Source organism: Octopus bimaculoides, unplaced genomic scaffold (assembly GCF_046866305.1).
Source record: "Octopus bimaculoides isolate indiv1 unplaced genomic scaffold, ASM4686630v1 contig73, whole genome shotgun sequence".
NCBI classification, from domain to species: Eukaryota; Metazoa; Mollusca; class Cephalopoda; order Octopoda; family Octopodidae; genus Octopus; species Octopus bimaculoides.
In genome coordinates, this window is record NW_028315323.1 from 47501 (window position 1) to 70255 (window position 22755).

Below are 22755 nucleotides of genomic sequence, written 5' to 3' on the forward strand. Positions count from 1 at the left end.
TCGGCGTCACTTTCACATCATGAATGATGTCCGTATTGTTCGTGAAGCAGAGATCTAGAATGTTATTCGCTCTAGTTGGTCTGAGAACAGTTTGCTCCATGAATAGGGCATTGGTGAGGTTGAGCAGGCATTCCACCTGTGCTTGCTTGCGATAAGTCATTCCTGAGAGTATGAGACCTTCGGGCCATTTGACGTTGGGGAAGTTGAAATCACCCATAAGAAATATGGTCACATGGTGTTCCAGTTTCATGAGGATTTCTTTAATTCTAGCGAGGCAATCTTCAAATTTGCCTATGTGGTTTGGAGCATCCGGTGGGCAATATGCATTGCATATGACTATATTATGTTGTCTTATGTATATAACTAGGGTGTCGCATACCGAATTTGAGTATGTGTATGTATATATATATGTGTATGTATATATATATGTGTGTGTATCATCATCATCATCATCATCATCGTTTAACGTCCGCTTTCCATGCTAGCATGGGTTGGACGATTTGACTGAGGACTGGTGAAACCGGATGGCAACACCAGGCTCCAGTCCGATTTGGCAGAGTTTCTACAGCTGGATGCCCTTCCTAACGCCAACCACTCAGAGAGTGTAGTGGGTGCTTTTACGTGTCACCCGCACGAAAACGGCCACGCTCGAAATGGTGTCTTTTATGTGCCACCCGCACAAGCCAGTCCAGGGGCACTGGCAACGATCTCGCTCGAAAATCCTACAAGAGCCAGTCAGGCGGTACTGGCAACGGCCACGCTCAAAATGGTGCATCTCATGTGCCACCCGCACAAGAACCAGTCCAGGGGCACTGGCAACGATCTTACTTGGCTTGCCGGGTCTTCTCACGCACAGCACATTTCCAAAGGTCTCGGTCCGTAGTCATCGCCTCGGTGAGGCCCAATGTACGAAGGTCTTGCCTCACCACCTCAGCCCAGGTCTTCCTGGGCCTACCTCTTCCACGGGTTCCCTCAACTGTTAGGGTGTGGCACTTTTTCACGCAGCTATCCTCCTCCATTCTCACCACATGTCCATACCAGCGCAATCGTCTCTCTTGCACGCCACAACTGATGCTTCTAATGTTCAGCTTTTCTCTCAAGATACCTACACTCTGACGGGTATTCACATTGACATTACACATCCAACGGAGCATACTGGCTTCATTCCTTGCGAGCTTACGTATGTCCTCAGCAGTTACAGCCCATGTTTCACTGCCATGGAGCATGGTTGTTCGTACGCATGCGTCATACAGTCTGCCTTTTACTCTGAGTGAGAGTCCCTTTGTCGCCAGCAGGGGTAAGAGCTCTCTAAACTTTGCCCAGGCTATTCTTATTCTAGCAGCTACACTTTCAGCGCACCCACCCCACTACTAACTTGGTCGCCCAGATAGCGGAAGCTATCGACTACCTCTAGTTTTTCACCCTGGAATGAGATAGAAGTTGTTTCCTGTTTGTTTGCAGTCTTTATTGCACCTGAACATCTGCCACAAACAAAAACTAACTTGCTAGTTAACCTGCCTTTGATGTTGCTGCACCTCTTATGTGTCCATAGCTTGCACCGGGTACATCTTATAGAGTTACTACCTACTCCTTTTCTACATACTGAGCAGGGCCATCTACCTGAAGGGGTTTGTGTTTTATCTACCTTCCTACTTATTAGGATTTTGGTTTTAGCTAGGTTGACTCTAAGGCCCTTCAATTCTAGACCTTGCTTCCACACCTGAAACTTCTCCTCTAGTTCTGATAGTGACTCCGCAATTAGGGCAAGGTCATCAGCATAGAGGAGCTCCCAGGGGCAACCTGTCTTGAACTCCTCTGTGATTGCCTGGAGGACTATGGTAAATAAGAGGGGGCTGAGGACGGAACCTTGGTGGACCCCTACCTCTACCCGGAATTCATTGCTGTACTCATTTCCAACCCTCACCTTACTGGCACCATCTCTGTACATGGCTCGCACAGCTCTCACTAACCATTCTTCTATCCCAAGTTTCCTCATTGACCACCAGATAAGGGATCGGGGGACCCTGTCAAAGGCTTTCTCCATGTCAACGAAAGCCAGGTACAGAGGTTTATCCTTAGCTAGGTATTTCTCCTGCAACTGTCTCACTAGAAATAAGGCATCAGTAGTGCTTTTACCTGGCACGAACCCAAACTGCATCTCATCTAAATTGATTCGCTCCCTAATTAGTTGGGCTATGACCCTCTCTGTAACTTTCATAACCTGATCTAACAGCTTGATGCCTCTGTAATTATTTGTATCTAAAGCGTGCCCTTTACCTTTGTAGCAGTTGACTATGATGCTGCTACACCAGTCATAGGGTATGACTCCTTCGTGTATCACCTGGTTCGTAATACGGGTGACTAGGCTATAGCCAATACTGCCAGATATTTTGAGCATCTCTGCAGTGATTCCTGATGGGCCGGGGGCTTTCCCGGTCTTCATACTCTTAATTGCTTTATCTACCCTGGTACTATCAACTCGGATAGCTGGTCCCTCTATTGGGTCGACATAAGGCAGGCTCTCTTTCTCCCGTGCATATATATATGTGTGTGTGTGTATATATATATGTGTGTGTGTATATATATATATATATGTGTGTGTGTGTATATATATATGTGTGTGTGTATATATATATATGTGTGTGTGTATATATATATATATGTGTGTGTGTATATATATATATGTGTGTGTGTATATATATATATGTGTGTGTGTATATATATATATATGTTTGTGTGTATATATATATATATATATATGTGTGTGTATATATATATATATATATGTGTGCGTATAAATATATATTCACAGCAAGTTGTTTTACACTTATTACACTAATTATTTTTTGTTTTTGAGCTCGGGTCAAACACCATAGTTTAGATGCCATGGACTGACGATGTGTGGCGATGTGAATGTTCCGAGTCCTCTCCCCACCCCACTGTTCGTGAGCGCGCATTTTTTTCTTCATATTCGTTCCCAGCAAGTTGTTTTACACCTATTAGACTAATTTTTGAAAATTTATTTTAGTCACCGGGTCAAACGCTTTAGTTTGACACATATCTGTACTTACGGTTACGGTGTTAGGATTAGTGTTGGGGGGAAAAAGTCAAAATTGAAGAAGTTGGAAGGGAAAGGGGGGGGGGATTTTCACAATGAGATTAATTTTGTCTGAGGTATTTCATCTTCAAATTATTGCTATTATCTATCAGCTTCAATGTGACTTCTGAAACCCATGGTGAGTTTTTACTATTAGGATTGTGTTTGCCAATTGTTTCCACTGCAGCTTTTGTGATGATTGATGTTAAAATATTGTTCATTTCACTGGTGCTTATATCATTATTACTACAGAGATTCTCAATGAAAGCAGCATTTTAGCTTGGTTTGGAAATATATATATCATCATCATCATCATCATCGTTTAACGTCCGCTTTCCATGCTAGCATGGGTTGGACGATTTGACTGAGGACTGGTGAAACCGGATGGCAACACCAGGCTCCAGTCTGATTTGGCAGAGTTTCTACAGCTGGATGCCCTTCCTAACGCCAACCACTCAGAGAGTGTAGTGGGTGCTTTTACGTGTCACCCGCACGAAATCGGCCACGCTCGAAATGGTGTCTTTTATGTGCCACCTGCACAAGCCAGTCCAGGGGCACTGGCAACGATCTCGCTCGAAAATCCTACGGGAGCCAGTCAGGCGGTACTGGCAACGGCCACGCTCAAAATGGTGCATCTCATGTGCCACCCGCACAAGAACCAGTCCAGGGGCACTGGCAACGATCTTACTTGGCTTGCCGGGTCTTCTCACGCACAGCACATTTCCAAAGGTCTCGGTCAGTAGTCATCGCCTCGGTGAGGCCCAATGTACGAAGGTCTTGCCTCACCACCTCAGCCCAGGTCTTCCTGGGCCTACCTCTTCCACGGGTTCCCTCAACTGTTAGGGTGTGGCACTTTTTCATGCAGCTATCCTCATCCATTCTCACCACATGTCCATACCAGCGCAATCGTCTCTCTTGCACGCCACAACTGATGCTTCTAATGTTCAGCTTTTCTCTCAAGATACTTACACTCTGACGGGTATTCACATTGACATTACACATCCAACGGAGCATACTGGCTTCATTCCTTGCGAGCTTGCGTATGTCCTCAGCAGTTACAGCCCATGTTTCACTGCCATGTAGCATGCTTGTTCGTACGCATGCGTCATACAGTCTGCCTTTTACTCTGAGTGAGAGTCCCTTTGTCGCCAGCAGGGGTAAGAGCTCTCTAAACTTTGCCCAGGCTATTCTTATTCTAGCAGCTACACTTTCAGCGCACCCACCCCCACTACTAACTTGGTCGCCCAGATAGCGGAAGCTATCAACTACCTCTAGTTTTTCACCCTGGAATGAGATAGAAGTTGTTTCCTGTTTGTTTACAGTCTTTATTGCACCTGAACATCTGCCACAAACAAAAACTAACTTGCTAGTTAACCTGCCTTTGATGTTGCTGCACCTCTTATGTGTCCATAGCTTGCACCGGGTACATCTTATAGAGTTACTACCTACTCCTTTTCTACATACTGAGCAGGGCCATCTACCTGAAGGGGTTTGTGTTTTATCTACCTTCCTACTTATTAGGATTTTGGTTTTAGCTAGGTTGACTCTAAGGCCCTTCAATTCTAGACCTTGCTTCCACACCTGAAACTTCTCCTCTAGTTCTGATAGTGACTCCGCAATTAGGGCAAGGTCATCAGCATAGAGGAGCTCCCAGGGGCAACCTGTCTTGAACTCCTCTGTGATTGCCTGGAGGACTATGGTAAATAAGAGGGGGCTGAGGACGGAACCTTGGTGGACCCCTACCTCTACCCGGAATTCATTGCTGTACTCATTTCCAACCCTCACCTTACTGGCACCATCTCTGTACATGGCTCGCACAGCTCTCACTAACCATTCTTCTATCCCAAGTTTCCTCATTGACCACCAGATAAGGGATCGGGGGACCCTGTCAAAGGCTTTCTCCATGTCAACGAAAGCCAGGTACAGAGGTTTATCCTTAGCTAGGTATTTCTCCTGCAACTGTCTCACTAGAAATAAGGCATCAGTAGTGCTTTTACCTGGCACGAACCCAAACTGCATCTCATCTAAATTGATTCGCTCCCTAATTAGATGTACCCGGTGCAAGCTATGGACACATAAGAGGTGCAGCAACATCAAAGGCAGGTTAACTAGCAAGTTAGTTTTTGTTTGTGGCAGATGTTCAGGTGCAATAAAGACTGCAAACAAACAGGAAACAACTTCTATCTCATTCCAGGGTGAAAAACTAGAGGTAGTCGATAGCTTCCGCTATCTGGGCGACCAAGTTAGTAGTGGGGGTGGGTGCGCTGAAAGTGTAGCTGCTAGAATAAGAATAGCCTGGGCAAAGTTTAGAGAGCTCTTACCCCTGCTGGCGACAAAGGGACTCTCACTCAGAGTAAAAGGCAGACTGTATGACGCATGCGTACGAACAACCATGCTACATGGCAGTGAAACATGGGCTGTAACTGCTGAGGACATACGTAAGCTCGCAAGGAATGAAGCCAGTATGCTCCGTTGGATGTGTAATGTCAATGTGAATACCCGTCAGAGTGTAAGTATCTTGAGAGAAAAGCTGAACATTAGAAGCATCAGTTGTGGCGTGCAAGAGAGACGATTGCGCTGGTATGGACATGTGGTGAGAATGGAGGAGGATAGCTGCGTGAAAAAGTGCCACACCCTAACAGTTGAGGGAACCCGTGGAAGAGGTAGGCCCAGGAAGACCTGGGCTGAGGTGGTGAGGCAAGACCTTCGTACATTGGGCCTCACCGAGGCGATGACTACGGACCGAGACCTTTGGAAATGGGCTGTGCGTGAGAAGACCCGGCAAGCCAAGTAAGATCGTTGCCAGTGCCCCTGGACTGGCTCTTGTGCGGGTGGCACATGAGATGCACCATTTTGAGCGTGGCCGTTGCCAGTACCGCCTGACTGGCTCCTGTAGGATTTTCGAGCGAGATCGTTGCCAGTGCCCCTGGACTGGCTTGTGCGGGTGGCACATAAAAGACACCATTTCGAGCGTGGCTGTTTTCGTGCGGGTGACACGTAAAAGCACCCACTACACTCTCTGAGTGGTTGGCGTTAGGAAGGGCATCCAGCTGTAGAAACTCTGCCAAATCAGACTGGAGCCTGGTGTTGCCATCCGGTTTCACCAGTCCTCAGTCAAATCGTCCAACCCATGCTAGCATGGAAAGCGGACGTTAAACGATGATGATGATGATGATGACCCTCTCTGTAACTTTCATAACCTGATCTAACAGCTTGATGCCTCTGTAATTATTTGTATCTAAAGCGTCACCTTTACCTTTGTAGCAGTTGACTATGATGCTGCTACACCAGTCATTGGGTATGACTCCTTCGTGTATCACCTGGTTCGTAATACGGGTGACTAGGCTATAGCCAACACTGCCAGATATTTTGAGCATCTCTGCAGTGATTCCTGATGGGCCGGGGGCTTTCCCGGTCTTCATACTCTTAATTGCTTTATCTACCCTGGTACTATCAACTCGGATAGCTGGTCCCTCTATTGGGTCGACATACGGCAGGCTCTCTTTCTCCCATTCATTCTCTTTATTAAGCAATCTATTGTAGTGGCATCTCCAGACCTCTTTCTTTGCATCCTCATTTAATGCAGGCGTACCATCATCCATGCGAACACATTTCTCTCCTACAACATCACTATTCTCTCTCCTACACTGTCTTGCAACACGAAATACCTCGAGTCTTTGGTCCTCACAGCGCAGAACATTGGCAAATCTTTCCTTATCTGCTTCCCCTCTGGCTAAATAAACCTGTCGCCTAGCCTCCCTTCTGGCACATTGGTACAATTCCCTGCTACCACCGTTCTTCCAGTCCTTCCAAGCCTGTTTCTTTTGTCTAATAGCCCTGTCTACCTCCTTGTTCCACCACCACGTTACTCTGGGTCGGGAGGGGACCTTACACCACCCACAAATCTGGTCGGTGGCTTTCAACAGGTTGTCCCGCAGAAATCTCCAATTGTCTTCCACGTTGTATGATGCTATATCCCCTTCTATTTCGTTAAATGCTTCAAGTAACTTGTCTCTAAGTCTCTGTCCGTTTGCAGGGTCTTTAAGCTTCCACACCCTTCTCCTCCAAGCCTGTCGAATTCTGGGCACCCATTTTGCCTTGATCCCAAAGTCGCTAACTACTAATCTATGTTGTGGGGTACATTCTTCGCCAGGGTAGGTTTTGGCATTTATAAGCCGCCCTCTTTCCCTATTTCTGGCGAGGATGTAGTCGATTTGGCTAGAGTGTCTGCCGGAGCGGTAGGTGACTAGGTGACTGGCAGGTTTCCTGAAGTTGGTATTGCAGACCATAAGATCGGTTGCATCACAGAACTCCAGCAGTCTGGTTCCCTCCTCGTTGCGGGAACCGAAGCCATAGCCTCCATGTATGCCATGGAAGTCTCCAGCACGACGTCCGACATGACCATTGAAGTCTCCAGCCACAAAGAGAAGGTCCCTGTCACTCGTCGACGAGGTAGTTTGCAAGAGGGTGTCATAGAATTGGTCTTTCAGACCATCTGGTAGCCCCGGTTGAGGTGCATAGGCTGAGATGACAGTAGCTAATCTATGATGAAGCACTAGTCTGATCTTAAGTACTCTGTCACTTACTCTAACGACCTCGATTACCTTATCCACCCATTTCTCCGCTAGAAGTATTCCTACGCCCCCGACCCCGTCAGTGTTCCCTGCCCAGAAAATCTTGTACCTGTGTTCTTTGCCTGTGAGGAACCTCGCAGAACCTCCTCTCCATCTTACTTCCTGGATGCAGCACATATCTACGCGTCTCCGTTCAAGCATCTCAACAATTTCACCAGATCTACCTTTCAGCGTGCCGACGTTGAGAGTGCCAATCCTAACAGTATGGGTGTTTGGGGTGTGGGCCTGTAGCCTGGGAAGGGGAAAAGTAGTGTCGTGTACCTGAAAAGAAAACTTGCAATTGGAAGAATTCATAAGCAAAACAGTACCTACAACCTGCAAACATTTCTCAAACTTAATGCGCTACCCAAAGGTAGGGGAGAGGATGGCCAAGGCCACTAGATGGGTTCCGGGAGACAGCCGAGGATGACAGGATGACAGAGGAATGAACTTCCGGTGGAGGGGGTGGGAGGGCGGATTACCGTCAGCGAGTAGATAGGTCTCTTAATTGTAGATTTTAAATATTTGAGAGACAACAATGCATAAATCGTAATTTTTAAAGGAGCAATGAATTCTAGGTGAATAGAATATAACGTAGCATGAATTTAGGAAGCTTAGAAAATGAATAAGTATGAATTTAAGACAACAACTGAATTCAATTGAATTTCATGGAGAGAAGCAAGATAAATAATAGGGGGCAGACTAAAGCGTGAAGGTATGAGATGTTTGAGGCCGTAAATAAATAAAAATCTCTATCTTATCTGCATCTTGGATACTTCGTCGTAGTATGTCAGCGGAGAAGGGATATATATATATATATATATATATATATATATAGATATATATATATATATATATATGTGCTGAGAAAGAAAGGGAAAGAAGGAGAGAAAGAAGGTGTAATACTTTTCATAAAACCCTTCTCCCTACAGCATCTCCTTCCACTACACCACCACATATCTGCACACCACAAAATTATCATGTCCACACTGCCACCACCACAATCACACGACTACACCACCCCCACTACACTCAAACAACAATACTTACGTAGGTTGTGGTTCACCACTGGCCTTGCATGGAAGTGCCACAATCTCTGACTCTTTAAACAGTACCTGGGCAGGTAGGTTGATTAACATCACAGGTGGCTGGGTACCTGTAACTGAAAGAGAAGAGCATCACTATCATACACACACATAATCATCATAATCTAATCAGCAGCAGCATCATAAGACCCATGCCTCATGCTTGCATGAGTCAAACATAGTTTATTAAGGCAGAATTTCCATAGCTGGATGCTCTTCCTGTTGCCAGCACTCACCTATTTCCAAATAAAGTAATATTTCTCTATAGGTAGCAAGACATGGTTTTGCCAAATATATTTTCAAATTTCAGCACAGGGCCATTACTTTTTGAGGAGAGGGAACTAATCAGTTATATCGGCCCCATTACTTAACTGGTCATTTTTTTTTTATTGACTCTGGACTCGTTGATGATAGGCCAAGTCAACCTTGGTAGAATTTGGACTTAGAATGTAAAGGACGAAATACTGCTAAGTATTTTGTTCAGTGTTCTCACAGTTCAGCCAGCTTGTCACCTTATGTTTTTGTAAAATGGAAGAAATGATCAACTTTCATTTGCAACAATCACATGATAACAAGAGAATGAGACACAAACATACACACACTCAAACTTTCATACATATGCATACATGAGGCAGTTATGAAGGGCTATGAAGACCAAACTCCTAGGAAAACTAACAAAAGTGCTCTTGTTTTATTAAGACAATTCCCCAGCACACAAGTCCTTACTTTCAATGGCTGCTGTGCATCACTGTGGTTTTGGAATAGTTGATCACCATCCCTATTCTGAATATAAGCCCCATTTGACAATCATCCATTCCCCAAAATGAAGAAACTCTTTGCTGGAAACTAGTATTGCAGTGATGACACCAAATCTGCTCTTGATCAACTTCATATTTGCTTTTGCTGACATTTTTAAGCAACAGGATGAAAACTTTTTTGCCAATGGGATCTGAGCAGTGTGTGGACCACAAGGGTAATTATGTTGAAAAATAAACCTCATTTATCTTGGTCAGCCCATGAACTTTTAAGCTGATGCTTATATATGTGTGTGGGTGAACAAAATGAGCTTACCTTTGATTGTGAGAAGGGCTGAGGCATTGACAACATTCAATCCATTTGTGGCCACACATGTATAGCGGCCAACATCATTTCTGGTTACATTCCTGATGGTCAATGAACCAGTTTTGTAATTCTGGATGACTCTTTCCTCATCAATGTCTATGACCTTATCATCCTTCAGCCATGTGATCTGCAGGTTGTTGACCTCCATGGAGTCAGTTGTGGCAGCACACATGAACTTTGCATCTGCCTCTTTGTTCACCTCCAGATTCGATGGAGAGACTTCAATTCTTATCTTGACTGCAATGAAATATGAATTATGTTTGTGTGTATGTATATACATCCGTGTGTGTGTGCGTGTGTCTGTGTCTTACAAAATATCTGATCTACTGATGTAGAATGACAACTTATGATAGCATGAAATTATAACATTAACATTAACTACTTCATTATGAAGAGTAGAAGCGAAACTGGTTGACTATGTAAATATTTTTTATTTCATAAATATATTTTTCCCAACATAACATTTTTGTGCATTTTCCTTCTTTTCCATATATTTCACATGGAATTTTGGAAAAATTTTTCTCAACTCTTTTCACTAATTTTTTTTTTACATATATACATACATTTATATGCATATATATATTTATACATACATATGCATATATATGAGTTCAATCTCTCTGTAAGGTATCTTGGACAAGAAACATATATATATATATATATATGTTTCTTGTCCAAGATACCTTACAGAGAGATTGAACTCAGAAACTTGTGACTGCAAATTACACTCCTAGCTAATCACCATCCGTATCTGTTACTTTATTGAAGGACCAGTCTCATAGTTAGAATTGAATCCTGGGGAACACAGACATAGGTGACAACTGGAGAGTGGGAGAATGGCACACATACATGTAAAATGAACCTACCTCTTACTTGGAGACGGGCAAACGCTTTGATAAAATCCAATCCATTTGTGGCCACACATGAATAGAGGCCAGCATCCCTTTGTTTTACACTCCTGATGATCAATGAATTGTCTTTGGGCTTCTGGATGATTCTCTTCTCATCAATGGCTATGATATCATCATCCTTGAACCAAACAACATGCAGATTGTCAATCTGCATAGGGTCAGTCATGACAACACATGTGAGTTTTGCATCTTCCCCTTTACACACCAACAAATCTACTGGAAAGTGTTTAAATTTTGTCTTGTCTGCAAAGATGCATGGTTTATGTATAAATAAGGAGCAGTTCTCCATCAGCATCCTGGAGTAGACATACAAAGTGAAATATGGCTCTTGCAGACATTGGAGTGCCCGTGTTAGCTAGTAACATCCTAGACAGATGGGTGGGAAGGAAATAAGTGACAAATAAATATACTCACATCGAACTATAAGTGTCCTTGTTGCTGAAACCATTCCATACTTGTTGCTAGCATTACAACGATAGATGCCGGAATCTGCTAAGACCAAATTCTGAGGAGATTGTCAGAACAATGCAGAAAAATTAGTGGAATATAAATTCTGAGAATTGTGGAACTATTTTTTTCTTTTTGTTGTTAACTTTAATGATTTAATTGGTTGATGGCCTGCACCCGTTATCTATTTTCAGGGTCTTTAACCCCTTCATTACTGTATTTATTTTGAAATGCTCTGTGTTTCTTTCAATTACTTTAAATATAACAAAGAATTTAGTAAAATAACTTAGTTATCATTCAGTTAGTTTTAGGAACATAAATTGTGACTAAGGTTTGGTGGAAGATTTTAATTCAAAACTTATGAAAACAAGACATTTGTACTACAGAGCCAGAGGCGGTTTCAGCTGGGTTGGTATCAAAAGGGTTAAGATATTTGTGCGTATGTAGGGCGGAGAGGGAAGAGATTATTCTCAAACCAGAGACCTTGTTCAAATATGCACATGGTCAACTCTACTTAAGTTACCTTGTAGTATTCATTCAGAATCTTTGCCTTTTTAGTTCAAATTGTGCTGAAGTAGACTTTCCCATTATAGGTTTGGGTGTAAGTTAAATAGATCCTTGCCCAGACACCAAGTTCATATGGGCAAACTTGACTTGGTCACCTCCACTAATCTGCAACCAACGCCACAACCACATTGTGACCATCTACGAAAGAAAGTGACAGCAATAGCAAGCCTGGTCTACTGGAAGAGTACAAATCCAGTTGCTTGTTAATGATGATGATACTGGGCAGTTTAGCTTAATGGTAAAGCACCTGATGCATAATCACAGGGATGTGAGTTCGAGTCTCATGGCTGGCCGGTAACGTATTTTTCTGCAATATACGGATAATTTATCCTGATCACGCTATTTATTAGCATTATCACGCGTTTGAGAATAAAAACATTTATTTCTGTATCTTTCAATACATCTCAACGCTTCTAAAACAAACTTTGTTTACTTTCATCGTAATAATAATAATAATAATAATCATGATAATGGAGTGTTAACAACCAAGTTCGAGAAATATGTCAGAGAAAGTGGAAGCAAGAAGACCGGATATGATTGTAAAGGACAAAAGATGATAAACAAACAGCATAAGATCATAGATTTTGCAATACCATACAATAATATAAAGGATAACAAAGAAATTGAGAAAATTAAGAATTATGAGGAATTAGGTAGAAAGATGAAGAGATTGTGCAAGACTAAAATGACAGTTGTCGCTGTGGTAACTGGTGCACTTGGCACAACACCAAAACTGCTACATTAGAGGCTAGAAGATTTTGGAATTGAGACTTGCATTTTCAACCTGCTGACAGGGAAGTGCCATCATGTAGTCTGCAAGATCTCAAGAAAAGATTCTTGAGATGTGAAGATATTTGTTGTCATCAAATGTTCTGAGTTCAAATTCCGCTGACGTTGACTTCGCTTTTCATCTTTACGGGGTCGATATATTAAGTACCAGTTGCATACTGGGGTCAAGCTAATTGACTGAGCTCCCTCCCCACAAATTTTTGATCTTGTGCCTAGAGTAGAAAAGAATATAACCAGACTTTCATCATCATCATCATCATCATTTAACGTCCGCTTTCCATGCTAGCATGGGTTGGACGATTTGACTGAAGACTGGTGAAACCAGATGGCTACACCAGGCTCCAATCTGATTATGGATAAAATTTCCTAAAATCGTGCAATTATCAGTCACTATCACAACCTGTGGCTCAAGTTCATACCACTTTTCTATTACTTTGAATCCACAAACCAGGGTAACACTCTAATGCACATTTCTACTGATACAGTCATACCTGTACTTACTACTCTTTTTGTGCTAGCTTCCTGTATTTACTCAAGAGATGGTTAATACTTTTGTCTTCTTTTCCACAATATTGTATTTGAAACTCATATCCAAGGGCTATTTGTGTCTTGTATGCTTCACAATCCCCTCCATCCTTCTTTCTTGGTAGGTAGAGCCTGTGGGTGTTACTTGTAGAGTGATGTGCATCGTGCATCTTGAGCAACTTTGCATGTCCTCTATTTAACCTTACTCCTGTAGCCCTGTCATTGTCCATTTTGTAAAAGGAGCAGAGCATCTCAATACCAGTACAGCCTATAAATTCAATGTCTTCATAACATTCCCTCCAAGCCCAAATCACTACTACTACTACTACTACTACTACTGACCTTGATGTTTAGATTGCCGTTGCTCAGTGTCTGGTACCTGCCACCAATCACCTGTTTGCCGTCTTTTGACCAGTGCACATGCACCGAATCACCGCCAGTTGTCCTGCATGTAATGTTTATTGATTGACCCGCAGCATGCTTCTGGGTTTTCTCCTTGTCTTCTAGCATGTCTGGGGCTCGGCTGTAAATTAAGAATGTAGAATAATAATAATAATAATAATAATAATAATAATAATAATAATTACTAATAAATAATAATTATAATAATAATGATAATGATACATACCCAAGGCACACAAAGCTGTGCTCGGTAGTGAAGTGAAAGCACCTTATAAAAATAAAACTACTGAATAATAATAAATAATAATAATAATAATAATAATAATGTTGCTAAGCATTTTGTTCTGCATCCTAACAATTTTGCCAGCTCACTACCTTAATAATAATAATAATAATTATTCTTTCAAATTTTTGTCACAAGGGTAGCTTGGTGGGGAGGTGGGGATGAGTCAATTACATCGACCTCAGTGTTCAACTGGTACTTATTTTATTGACCCCAAAAAGATGAAAGGTAAAGTCGACTTTGGCAGAATTTGTACTCAGAATGTAACAACAGGCGAAATACTGCTAAGCATTTTGTCCAGCTTGCTAAACGATTCTGCCAGCTCACCACCGGTGAGTTCATTACATCAACCTCAGTATTTAACTGGTACTTATTTTATCAGCCCCAAAAGCATGAAAGGTAAAGTTGACCTCAGCAGCATTTGAACTCAGAAAGCAGCAACGGGCGAAATACCAGAAAGCATTTCATCCAGTATGCTAGCAATTCTGCCAGTTCACCATCTTAATAATAATAATAATAATAGTAATAATAATAATAAAAAGAATAATAATAATATTTCTTGCTAATTTTAGCACAAAGCCTGTAGTTTTGAGGGGAGGGGTAAGTGGATTACATTAGCCTCAGTAGTTTACTGGTACTCTATGTTTATTGATTCTGAAATGATAAATGGCAAAGATGACCTTGGTAGGATTTGAACTTAGAATCTAAAGACTTATAATAATTAACACATGAGCTTGCTACCTTTAATGATGTTTTCTGATTTGGGGACGAGACCAGCAATTTTGAGGCGTGTGGATTAGTGAACTGCATTGGCCCTAGTATGTAACTGGTACTGAATTTATCCACCCTTGAAGAATGTAAGGCAAAGTTGAGTTTGCAAACACACGAGGGGGCACACAGATACCAATGTACACAAGTTTGAGGTGGTGATGGTGGTGGTAGTGGTGGTAGTAGTAGTAGTCGTGGTGGTGGTGGTGGTGTGGTGACATATAGTTATAGGAAACAGAATATAAAAAGGGGAATGAATGCCTGCTGCATCAAGGTGTGCCAGGTTCAATACTCACCGAAGACATTTAGAAAGACATTAGTGAAGATATACCCATGGATATTACTGATATTACATTGGATGGTCATGGAATCTTGGGGTGTGAGGTTGATGACAGTCAGGTTGGTTTTCTGTACTATAAACTTATTTTTATTGGGATATTCTGCAAAAATAAAAGGTGTATACATATGTGTGTGTCTGTATGTATGTAGTTATGTATATATATATATATAGAGAGAGAGAGAGAGAGAAAGAGAAAGCTCAAACAGTTTGATTCAAACTCCTTGGTACTCTGAGTTTCAAGCATGATGCTAATTCTCAGCTGTTGGATATCATGCTTGATACTCAGAGTACTGAGGAGTTTGAATCAAACTGCTTTGATCTATACATGTAACTCCCAATAAATGTGTTGAGTGCTCTACTTTTGTTTGTCTACTCAATTGTATGTATGTATGTATATATATATATATATATATATATATATATATATATATATATATAGTGTTAGGGAAAAGAACCAAGGTTCATGAACTCATCGATGAAAATCCACTATCACATATAGAAAAATTAATAATTAAAAGCACAATAAATGAGTATAATATAAAACAAAGTAAATATCATAAGATAAAGATAGTATCTTTATCTTATGATGTTTACTTTGTTTTATATTATACTCATTTATTGTGCTTTTAATTATTAATTTTTCTATATGTGATAGTGGATTTTCATCGATGAGTTCATGAACCTTGGTTCTTTTCCCTAACACTATATATTTTTATATATTATAATCTATAAAGCTCAATTTAATTTAAATTTTTTATAAATTGATTTGAATTGAGTTTTTTACCTGTAATTTTGGATTTTGTCCCTAATATTATTATATATATATATAAACACACACACATACACACACATTATATATACATATATATATATATTTGTGTGTGTGTGTGTGTATCCTGCTATATATATATGTATGTATGTATATATATATATATATATATATATATATATATATATATATATATATATATACTCACCTATACACAAATATACAATGAGAAAGAGGGTGAGTGAGAGAGAGAGAGAGATACCACACATTAAGATAAACATTTTCCTGTATTTCAAACTTTAATAGTTGAAATAAATTTCATATGAAATGCATTTATACATCAAAATATATCCTTTTGATTCAACCTGGTAAATCTACCCAAAGTTATACATACACACACACACTCATATACAGGTTGACATTAAAAAATTCAGCATCCTCCGGACCTGAAGAGTGCCAGATTTTCAAAAATGCTGGACTTTTTATGGTTATATATGCTGTATATATTTAAGAGAAAATTACTACCTGTACAATCCTTTAAAGAAAGAAAATTAAGCACTAAGTGAAAAGCAAATGAAATTTTAATGTTCACTAGCTAAATAAAATAGTTCTACAGAATTTTAATTCAGTTAAATAAAATCAATCCTCAGAATTTTAACCTGGTAAATTTGAAAATGTGCTCTGAAATCCGTGCCAGAAATCTGAAAGAACTGGATTTTTGAATGTCAACTGTATACACATATACACCATCATTATCATCTCATCATCAGTGTCACTACTTACGGTAAATATCTATGCCATTGATGTACCACAAGTGTTTACTGATGGGAGGTTTGCTGGTTCCATTACAGGTGAAGGTAGCTGAACCGCCATCACTGGCCACAATACTTTTTGGTTTTGTGGTCCATTCAGGTTTAGCTGAAACACACAAAATTAACAAAAACAACTGTAATACCAACAAAATCAACAACTACAACATTTATTGTGTTATCACACCATCACTCTCTCTTCTAACTTGCTCTCTCTCCTATTTCTTTGGTACTGTCTTTATTTAGATAATATTTTCCTAAATCTCATAACATAGAACTTTTAGCACACATAATGTTAAAGTCAGATATGCTTGCTTAGATACTGACAGCTCCAACACTGCATTCCACAACAGAATAAAACCATTCACCCATACTCAGTCCTATGTGTATGTTGTTGTTGTTGGCACTCCGTCGCTTACGACGTCGAGGGTTCCAGTTGATCCGATGAACGGAACAGCCTGCTCATGAAATTAACGTGCAAGTGGCTGAGCACTCCACAGACACGTGTACCCTTAACGTAGTTCTCGGGGATATTCAGCGTGACAGTGTGACAAGGCTGACCCTTTGAATTACAGGCACAACAGAAACAGGAAGAAAGAATGAGAGAAAGTTGTGATGGAAGAGTACAGCAGGGTTCACTACCATCCCTTGCCGGAGCTTCGTGGAGCTTTTAGGTGTTTTCGCTCAATAAACACTCACAACGCCCGGTCTGGGAATCAAAACCACGATCCTATGACCGCGAGTCCGCTGCCCTAACCACTGGACCATTGCGCCTCCACCCTATGTGTATACTACCTTGTAATTACTGACAACCTAACAATTGCCTCTCAAAATCTGTGATCAGTGGAGCTACCATCATGCCATTTAATGACATCATGAGCCTATGTGCCTATGTAGTAACATAGGCACAACATTCAATGACTTCAAATAATGAAAAAAAGCCAAAACTTACAACAGGACAAAAGCCTTACTATCAAAGAAGCTGACAAAGGTAGTGAAAAAATCTTTATTAAAATATGCTTCCAGTTCAGCATTCTGGCTTTTTTTCATTTTCCTATTATTTCTCCACATGCGGTTAACACAACCCCACTATTTACTGACTAATATATATATATATATATATATATATATATATATATATATATATATATATGAGTCATCTAAGAGACCATAATTCAGAGAGGAGATGCACTTGTATAACTGTCAGTAGAGTGGGTATATTATCTGAATTTTATAGTATGAAGTATCCATCATGGCTGGTCTTATTTCCTTCCATATATGAGAAAGTCTGGAGGTGATGTACAGGTATTATATATGAGAAAAAATAAGGTACTCAGAGATCTGGATGGTTGTACATTTACAGATTTTTATTAATATGTCACATGTTTTTATAAATCATATATTAGCGCTTTCATCTACTCTAATAGATTCTTCAGATTTAAATGTACAACCATCCAGATCTCTGAGTACCTTACTTTCTTTTTCTAGTATATATATATATATATATATATATATATATATATATATATATATGTATATATATATATTACATACAAAAATAAGAGGAATGACCAGCAAATGTGGATCCCTATATGCTAGAAATAGATGCCGAATCATCTAACCACGAAAGAAATATGTTCTCAGTAAAAAAATTTTGCGACAAAACAGACTGTAAACGGGCAAGACAAATGAAAAAAATACTAAATTAAAAATGGTTTCACCTGTTAAAATTTACATAAGTAAATATCTGCAGGATCGTCAGCGTAAGTCTATCGATATGAGAATATAACTTCCAGAACTAGACACAAGACGTCCATCCATAAAGGAACACGTGTAGAGTTCTGCAAATTACATTCAGTGTATCCTTTCAAATGTCTTCAATCTGGCGCGCTAAGTTCGGAAATAATTCTGCAGTTAATAATCAGTTTTTTAATTTAGTATGTTTTTCATTTGTCTTGCCCGTTTACAGTCTGTTTTGTCGCAAAATTTTTTTTACTGAGAACATATTTCTTTCGTGGTTAGATGATTCGGCATCTATTTCTAGCATATAGGGATCCACATTTGCTGGTCATTCCTCTTATTTTTGTATGTAATATAATTTTAATCCTCGGATTTTTTTTAATATGCTAGACCACTGGTTTTAATTGATTAATTTCAATTTCTACCCTCATTAATTAATTTTATATATATATATATAGATGGATGGATGGATATGCTTACACATGAATTTATACTGATACATATCAAGTATGAGTCTACAGTTACCCAGGTTGATATGATCAATTAAGATAATGTCCCAGCATGACCATAGACCAAAGACTGAAATCAGTAAAAGAATAACGGAATAATTATTCAGGCTTACATTCAATCTTCACTCTCATGGCTCGTAGCAATATCTGACCAGAGCTTATTTCACTTGCATGGCATTCATAATTTCCCTCATCCTCAAACCTAGCATCCAGAATATTGAGTTGATGATTAAAGTTAGAAAATGTATACTTTGTATTCTGCTGTATCCTTTTATTATTTCGGTACCACCTGATCTCTGGTGTCGGACTGGGAATGAGAGAAGAAACACCGAGAATGACTGTTAAAAGTAAGTATAATATCTTATACACTTCAAATATATACAAAATAAATTTATACCCAACAAATACAATCAAAATATATTGATAAATGTTATTATGTCTTAGGAGAGTTATAACAACAATAATGTGAACACATGTACTGGCTTGAAGGGAGCTGGAAGTTATGGGTCACTGAAAAGGTTGTGAACATCAGCAAAACAACATTGATAGATAAACAAACAACCAATTGATTGCTTAACCAACACAGTAAACAGTGATCGGTTAGGTAATTGATTAGATATTTAACCTATTGACAAATGATAAAAGTAGTGGAGTTGAACCGGTGCATGTGTTATTACTATTGGTGTAATGGCTCTCCTTTCTTGTAATGTATATTGAGCTTGTTAACTTTCCCAGTTTCTCCACTGTAGATCCTGTCATTTTATAAAGAGCTCGACATACTTTGTTTTCAAACTCTTTATATCTTCCTTTCTATTTAGCAGCAAGCCACAGAGCCCTTAGTTTCCTCCGAGTACCATCTGATGCACCAGTTTCATAACCTGTAGTTTCCTGTCGGGAAGAGGTCTTTGCTGTAGCATTTATCGATCTGCAGTAGTTTGAGTCCGAGGATGATTATTCATTATTATTGTGGAACTTGAAGTAGATAAAACCATAAACAATAAAGGTGTAGAATATTGGGATAAAAAAGCTCCTTGAATGTAAAAGGATTGTCAGACGCTGTTAATGATCATCATTATCATCATCATCATCATCGTTTAACGTCCGCTTTCCATGCTAGCATGGGTTGGGTAATAGAATATGTGTTGTTGGTGGTGGTCACGTACAGATGGTGGAGCTGGTGCTGTATGGATGGTAGAGGTGGGAGTGTTAATATTGTGGTGTAGTGCTATTAGTGGTGGTGGTGTGGTTAAAGAATGCTGATTGCTGTGCCAATAAAGATGATGTGCATGGAAGAGAATGAAGCAGAATTGAACTCACTGTCCACCGAATATACACTGCAACTTCACAGTGTCTCCTTTCAGAAAGACCGTCTCATAAGGGGTAGCACTGAGGATATGAATCTGGTAGTCTTTAGTCTCCTCTGAAAGTAGACAAAAGATATATGGTAATATTTCATTTAGACATTGTGATACTAATAACCTGTTGTTACAACTCAATATACTAGGAACGATGGGTAAATTGTCTCCATTTTATATTTTTGATTTCCTGAAAATTGCATTGTTTGTTTTTGATTTTGTTGACTACACAGTATAGTAGGGTCAGTTGGGCACTGTCTGTGAGAAAAAGTGCACCATGATGCAATTCACACAACTAGAAATTTGGCATGCTGTACTGCTAAGCATTCATATCAGAAGCTCCAATAGGAACATTTCAGAGTGTTTGTGTGTCAATTTGAGAACAGTGCAGCGGATTCAGAAAGAGTTGGATGAGTCTAATGGTGATTAAGAAGGTACGGCAGCTTGGAAAACTCATTCTGATAAGAAAAGAACTTATGAATTTGTTGTTAAGATCCAGGCCATGATTGACAACAATCCCACCAAGTCAAGCAGATCCATTGCCGAGGACATGGGAATGTCTGAGTTTCTTATCAGACAGGTAGTGCATGAAGGCATTCAGTATTTCTTATACAGGATGAGAAAGGGCCAATTTTTATCCCAAGCCATCAAGAACAAGAGGAAACTGAATATGCTTTGGTTTTTCTCAGATGAGAAAAATTTCTGCCAGGAATGCCATGTCCCAAAATGTGTACAGAGAGTGATAAAAATCGAACAGTCATTCATCATTATTGTGTTTGGAGTGATCACTAGTGATGGTAACGTTATGCCTTCATTCATCTTCCCGCATGGCCTCAGACTCAACACAGAGGTCTACATCAAATGCCTGGAGGAGGTACTACAGCCCTGAGTTAAGAGGGTGGCTGCTGGAAGATCCTATGTCTAGCAACAGGACTCTTCACCATGCCACACAAGCAGGAGAACTCAGTCATGGCTGTCAGACAATTTCTGCGTCCACATCACCCCTAACATATGGCCACCTAACTCTCCAGACAGCAGCTCCCTTGAGTAGTATATGTGGGGAGCAGTTGAGCGAGAGACCAACAGAACTCCTTGTAACACCAAAGAAGAACTGAAGGCAAAGATTATGGCAGCATTTACCAACTTAAACAAGGAGACTGTTCAGAAGAGTTAAAGGAGATTCCAAATCAATCCAAGTTATGGGAGCATAAACACTCCAACACCGGTTCTCAAGTGGTAGTGGAGGACAAACACAGACAGAAAGATATACACACACAGATATATACATATACAAATATATATGCAATGGGCTTCTTTCAGGGTTCATCTACCAAATTCACTCACAAGACTTTATTTGGTCCGAAGCCATTGTAGAAGATACTTGCCCAAGGTGCCATGCAGTGGGACTGAACTTGGAACCATGTGGTTGGGAAGCAAACTTCTTACTACACAGCCACATTTGCACCTCATTAGCCTCATAAAAGTGGTCCTTCTGTTCATTTGGTAGGCCCGCTTGTGGGGTGTAGGTAGATATAATTGTAGTTATACTATTCTGCAAGACTAGCTTGAGCATGCCTTTTCATTTCATTAGTTAGCATAGGGCATGTCATTGTTATTTTCTGAAAAAGTTCAATAAAACTTAGTTGAATAAAATACTGACTAAAAATACACATATCCTCAAATATTGTCTGCACCCTGTATATATATTATGCAGCTATATTCATGTATATCGGTCTCTCATTTCGCTTACTAAAGTGCACATAGGCATTAGATTCTAAGATAATTTTAGGAACTAATTATGTACAATTCTTGATTATTTTATCATTTCAAAAATTAATTAAAACACATAGAGGACAGTGTATTTCGTTATAAATGTCCTGAAATGTTTAAAACATTAAATCTTGTCTATAAACCACTTTAATACCACTCAATATGTCTTCATTTGGAAATGAAAAAAAAACTCACCTGGTGAGGTCCTCAGATAAACGGTTTTACCCACTGTGGTTGCTCGTGCAAACATATTGGAAGCAATGCAAACATAGGCAGTGTTTTTGTTGGAGTCTTCTTCGAGTACATTAGCAAAGACAAGGTTGGCTGAAAAAGAATTAGGAGAATAGGTGTGGAGAGAATTTTGTGTATATTTCTGAGTGTGGAATTATTATTTTACATTAATATTTTAATATTGGTGTCTTCATCTTGGTTGTTTTATCCACATCTTCACCACTATGCACTCCAGTCTTGTTCAAGTCCCTGTTATATTTGATAATGTTCCTGGAATATGGAACTATTGATGGATACTTGAGAAACTACTGTATTTCATTATTTCAGGTGTCTGTTGCAGTTGAACATGGAGGCGCAATGGCCCAGTGGTTAGGGCAGCAGACTCACGATCATAGGATCGTGGTTTCGATTCCCAATCCAGACGTTGTGAGTGTTTATTGAGCGAAAACACCTAAAGCTCCACGAGGCTCCGGCAGGGGATGGTGGTGAACCCTGCTGTACTCTTCCACCACAACTTTCTCTCACTCTTACTTCCTGTTTCTGTTGTGCCTGTAATTCAAAGGGTAAGCCTTGTCACACTGTGTCACGCTGAATATCCCCGAGAACTATGTTAAGGGTACACG

At 40.0% G+C, this 22755-nt stretch overlaps 1 protein-coding gene across 1 annotated transcript in view; it reads right to left on the reverse strand.

Annotated features, from left to right (window-relative positions):
* LOC149129294 (neural cell adhesion molecule L1-like) overlaps positions 1-22755 on the reverse strand; it is a gene marked incomplete at its 3' end in the record, with an annotated part of 75810 nt that overhangs the window by 47109 nt on the left and 5946 nt on the right. The window contains exons 3-9 of the mRNA XM_089346614.1: positions 22097-22225; positions 20094-20196; positions 18890-19083; positions 16502-16636; positions 14906-15049; positions 9867-10154; positions 8761-8866 (exon numbers count right to left, since the gene is read on the reverse strand). Coding sequence (XP_089202740.1) covers positions 8761-8866; positions 9867-10154; positions 14906-15049; positions 16502-16636; positions 18890-19083; positions 20094-20196; positions 22097-22225 — 1099 coding nt within the window. The remainder of the gene's footprint in view (positions 1-8760; positions 8867-9866; positions 10155-14905; positions 15050-16501; positions 16637-18889; positions 19084-20093; positions 20197-22096; positions 22226-22755) is intronic.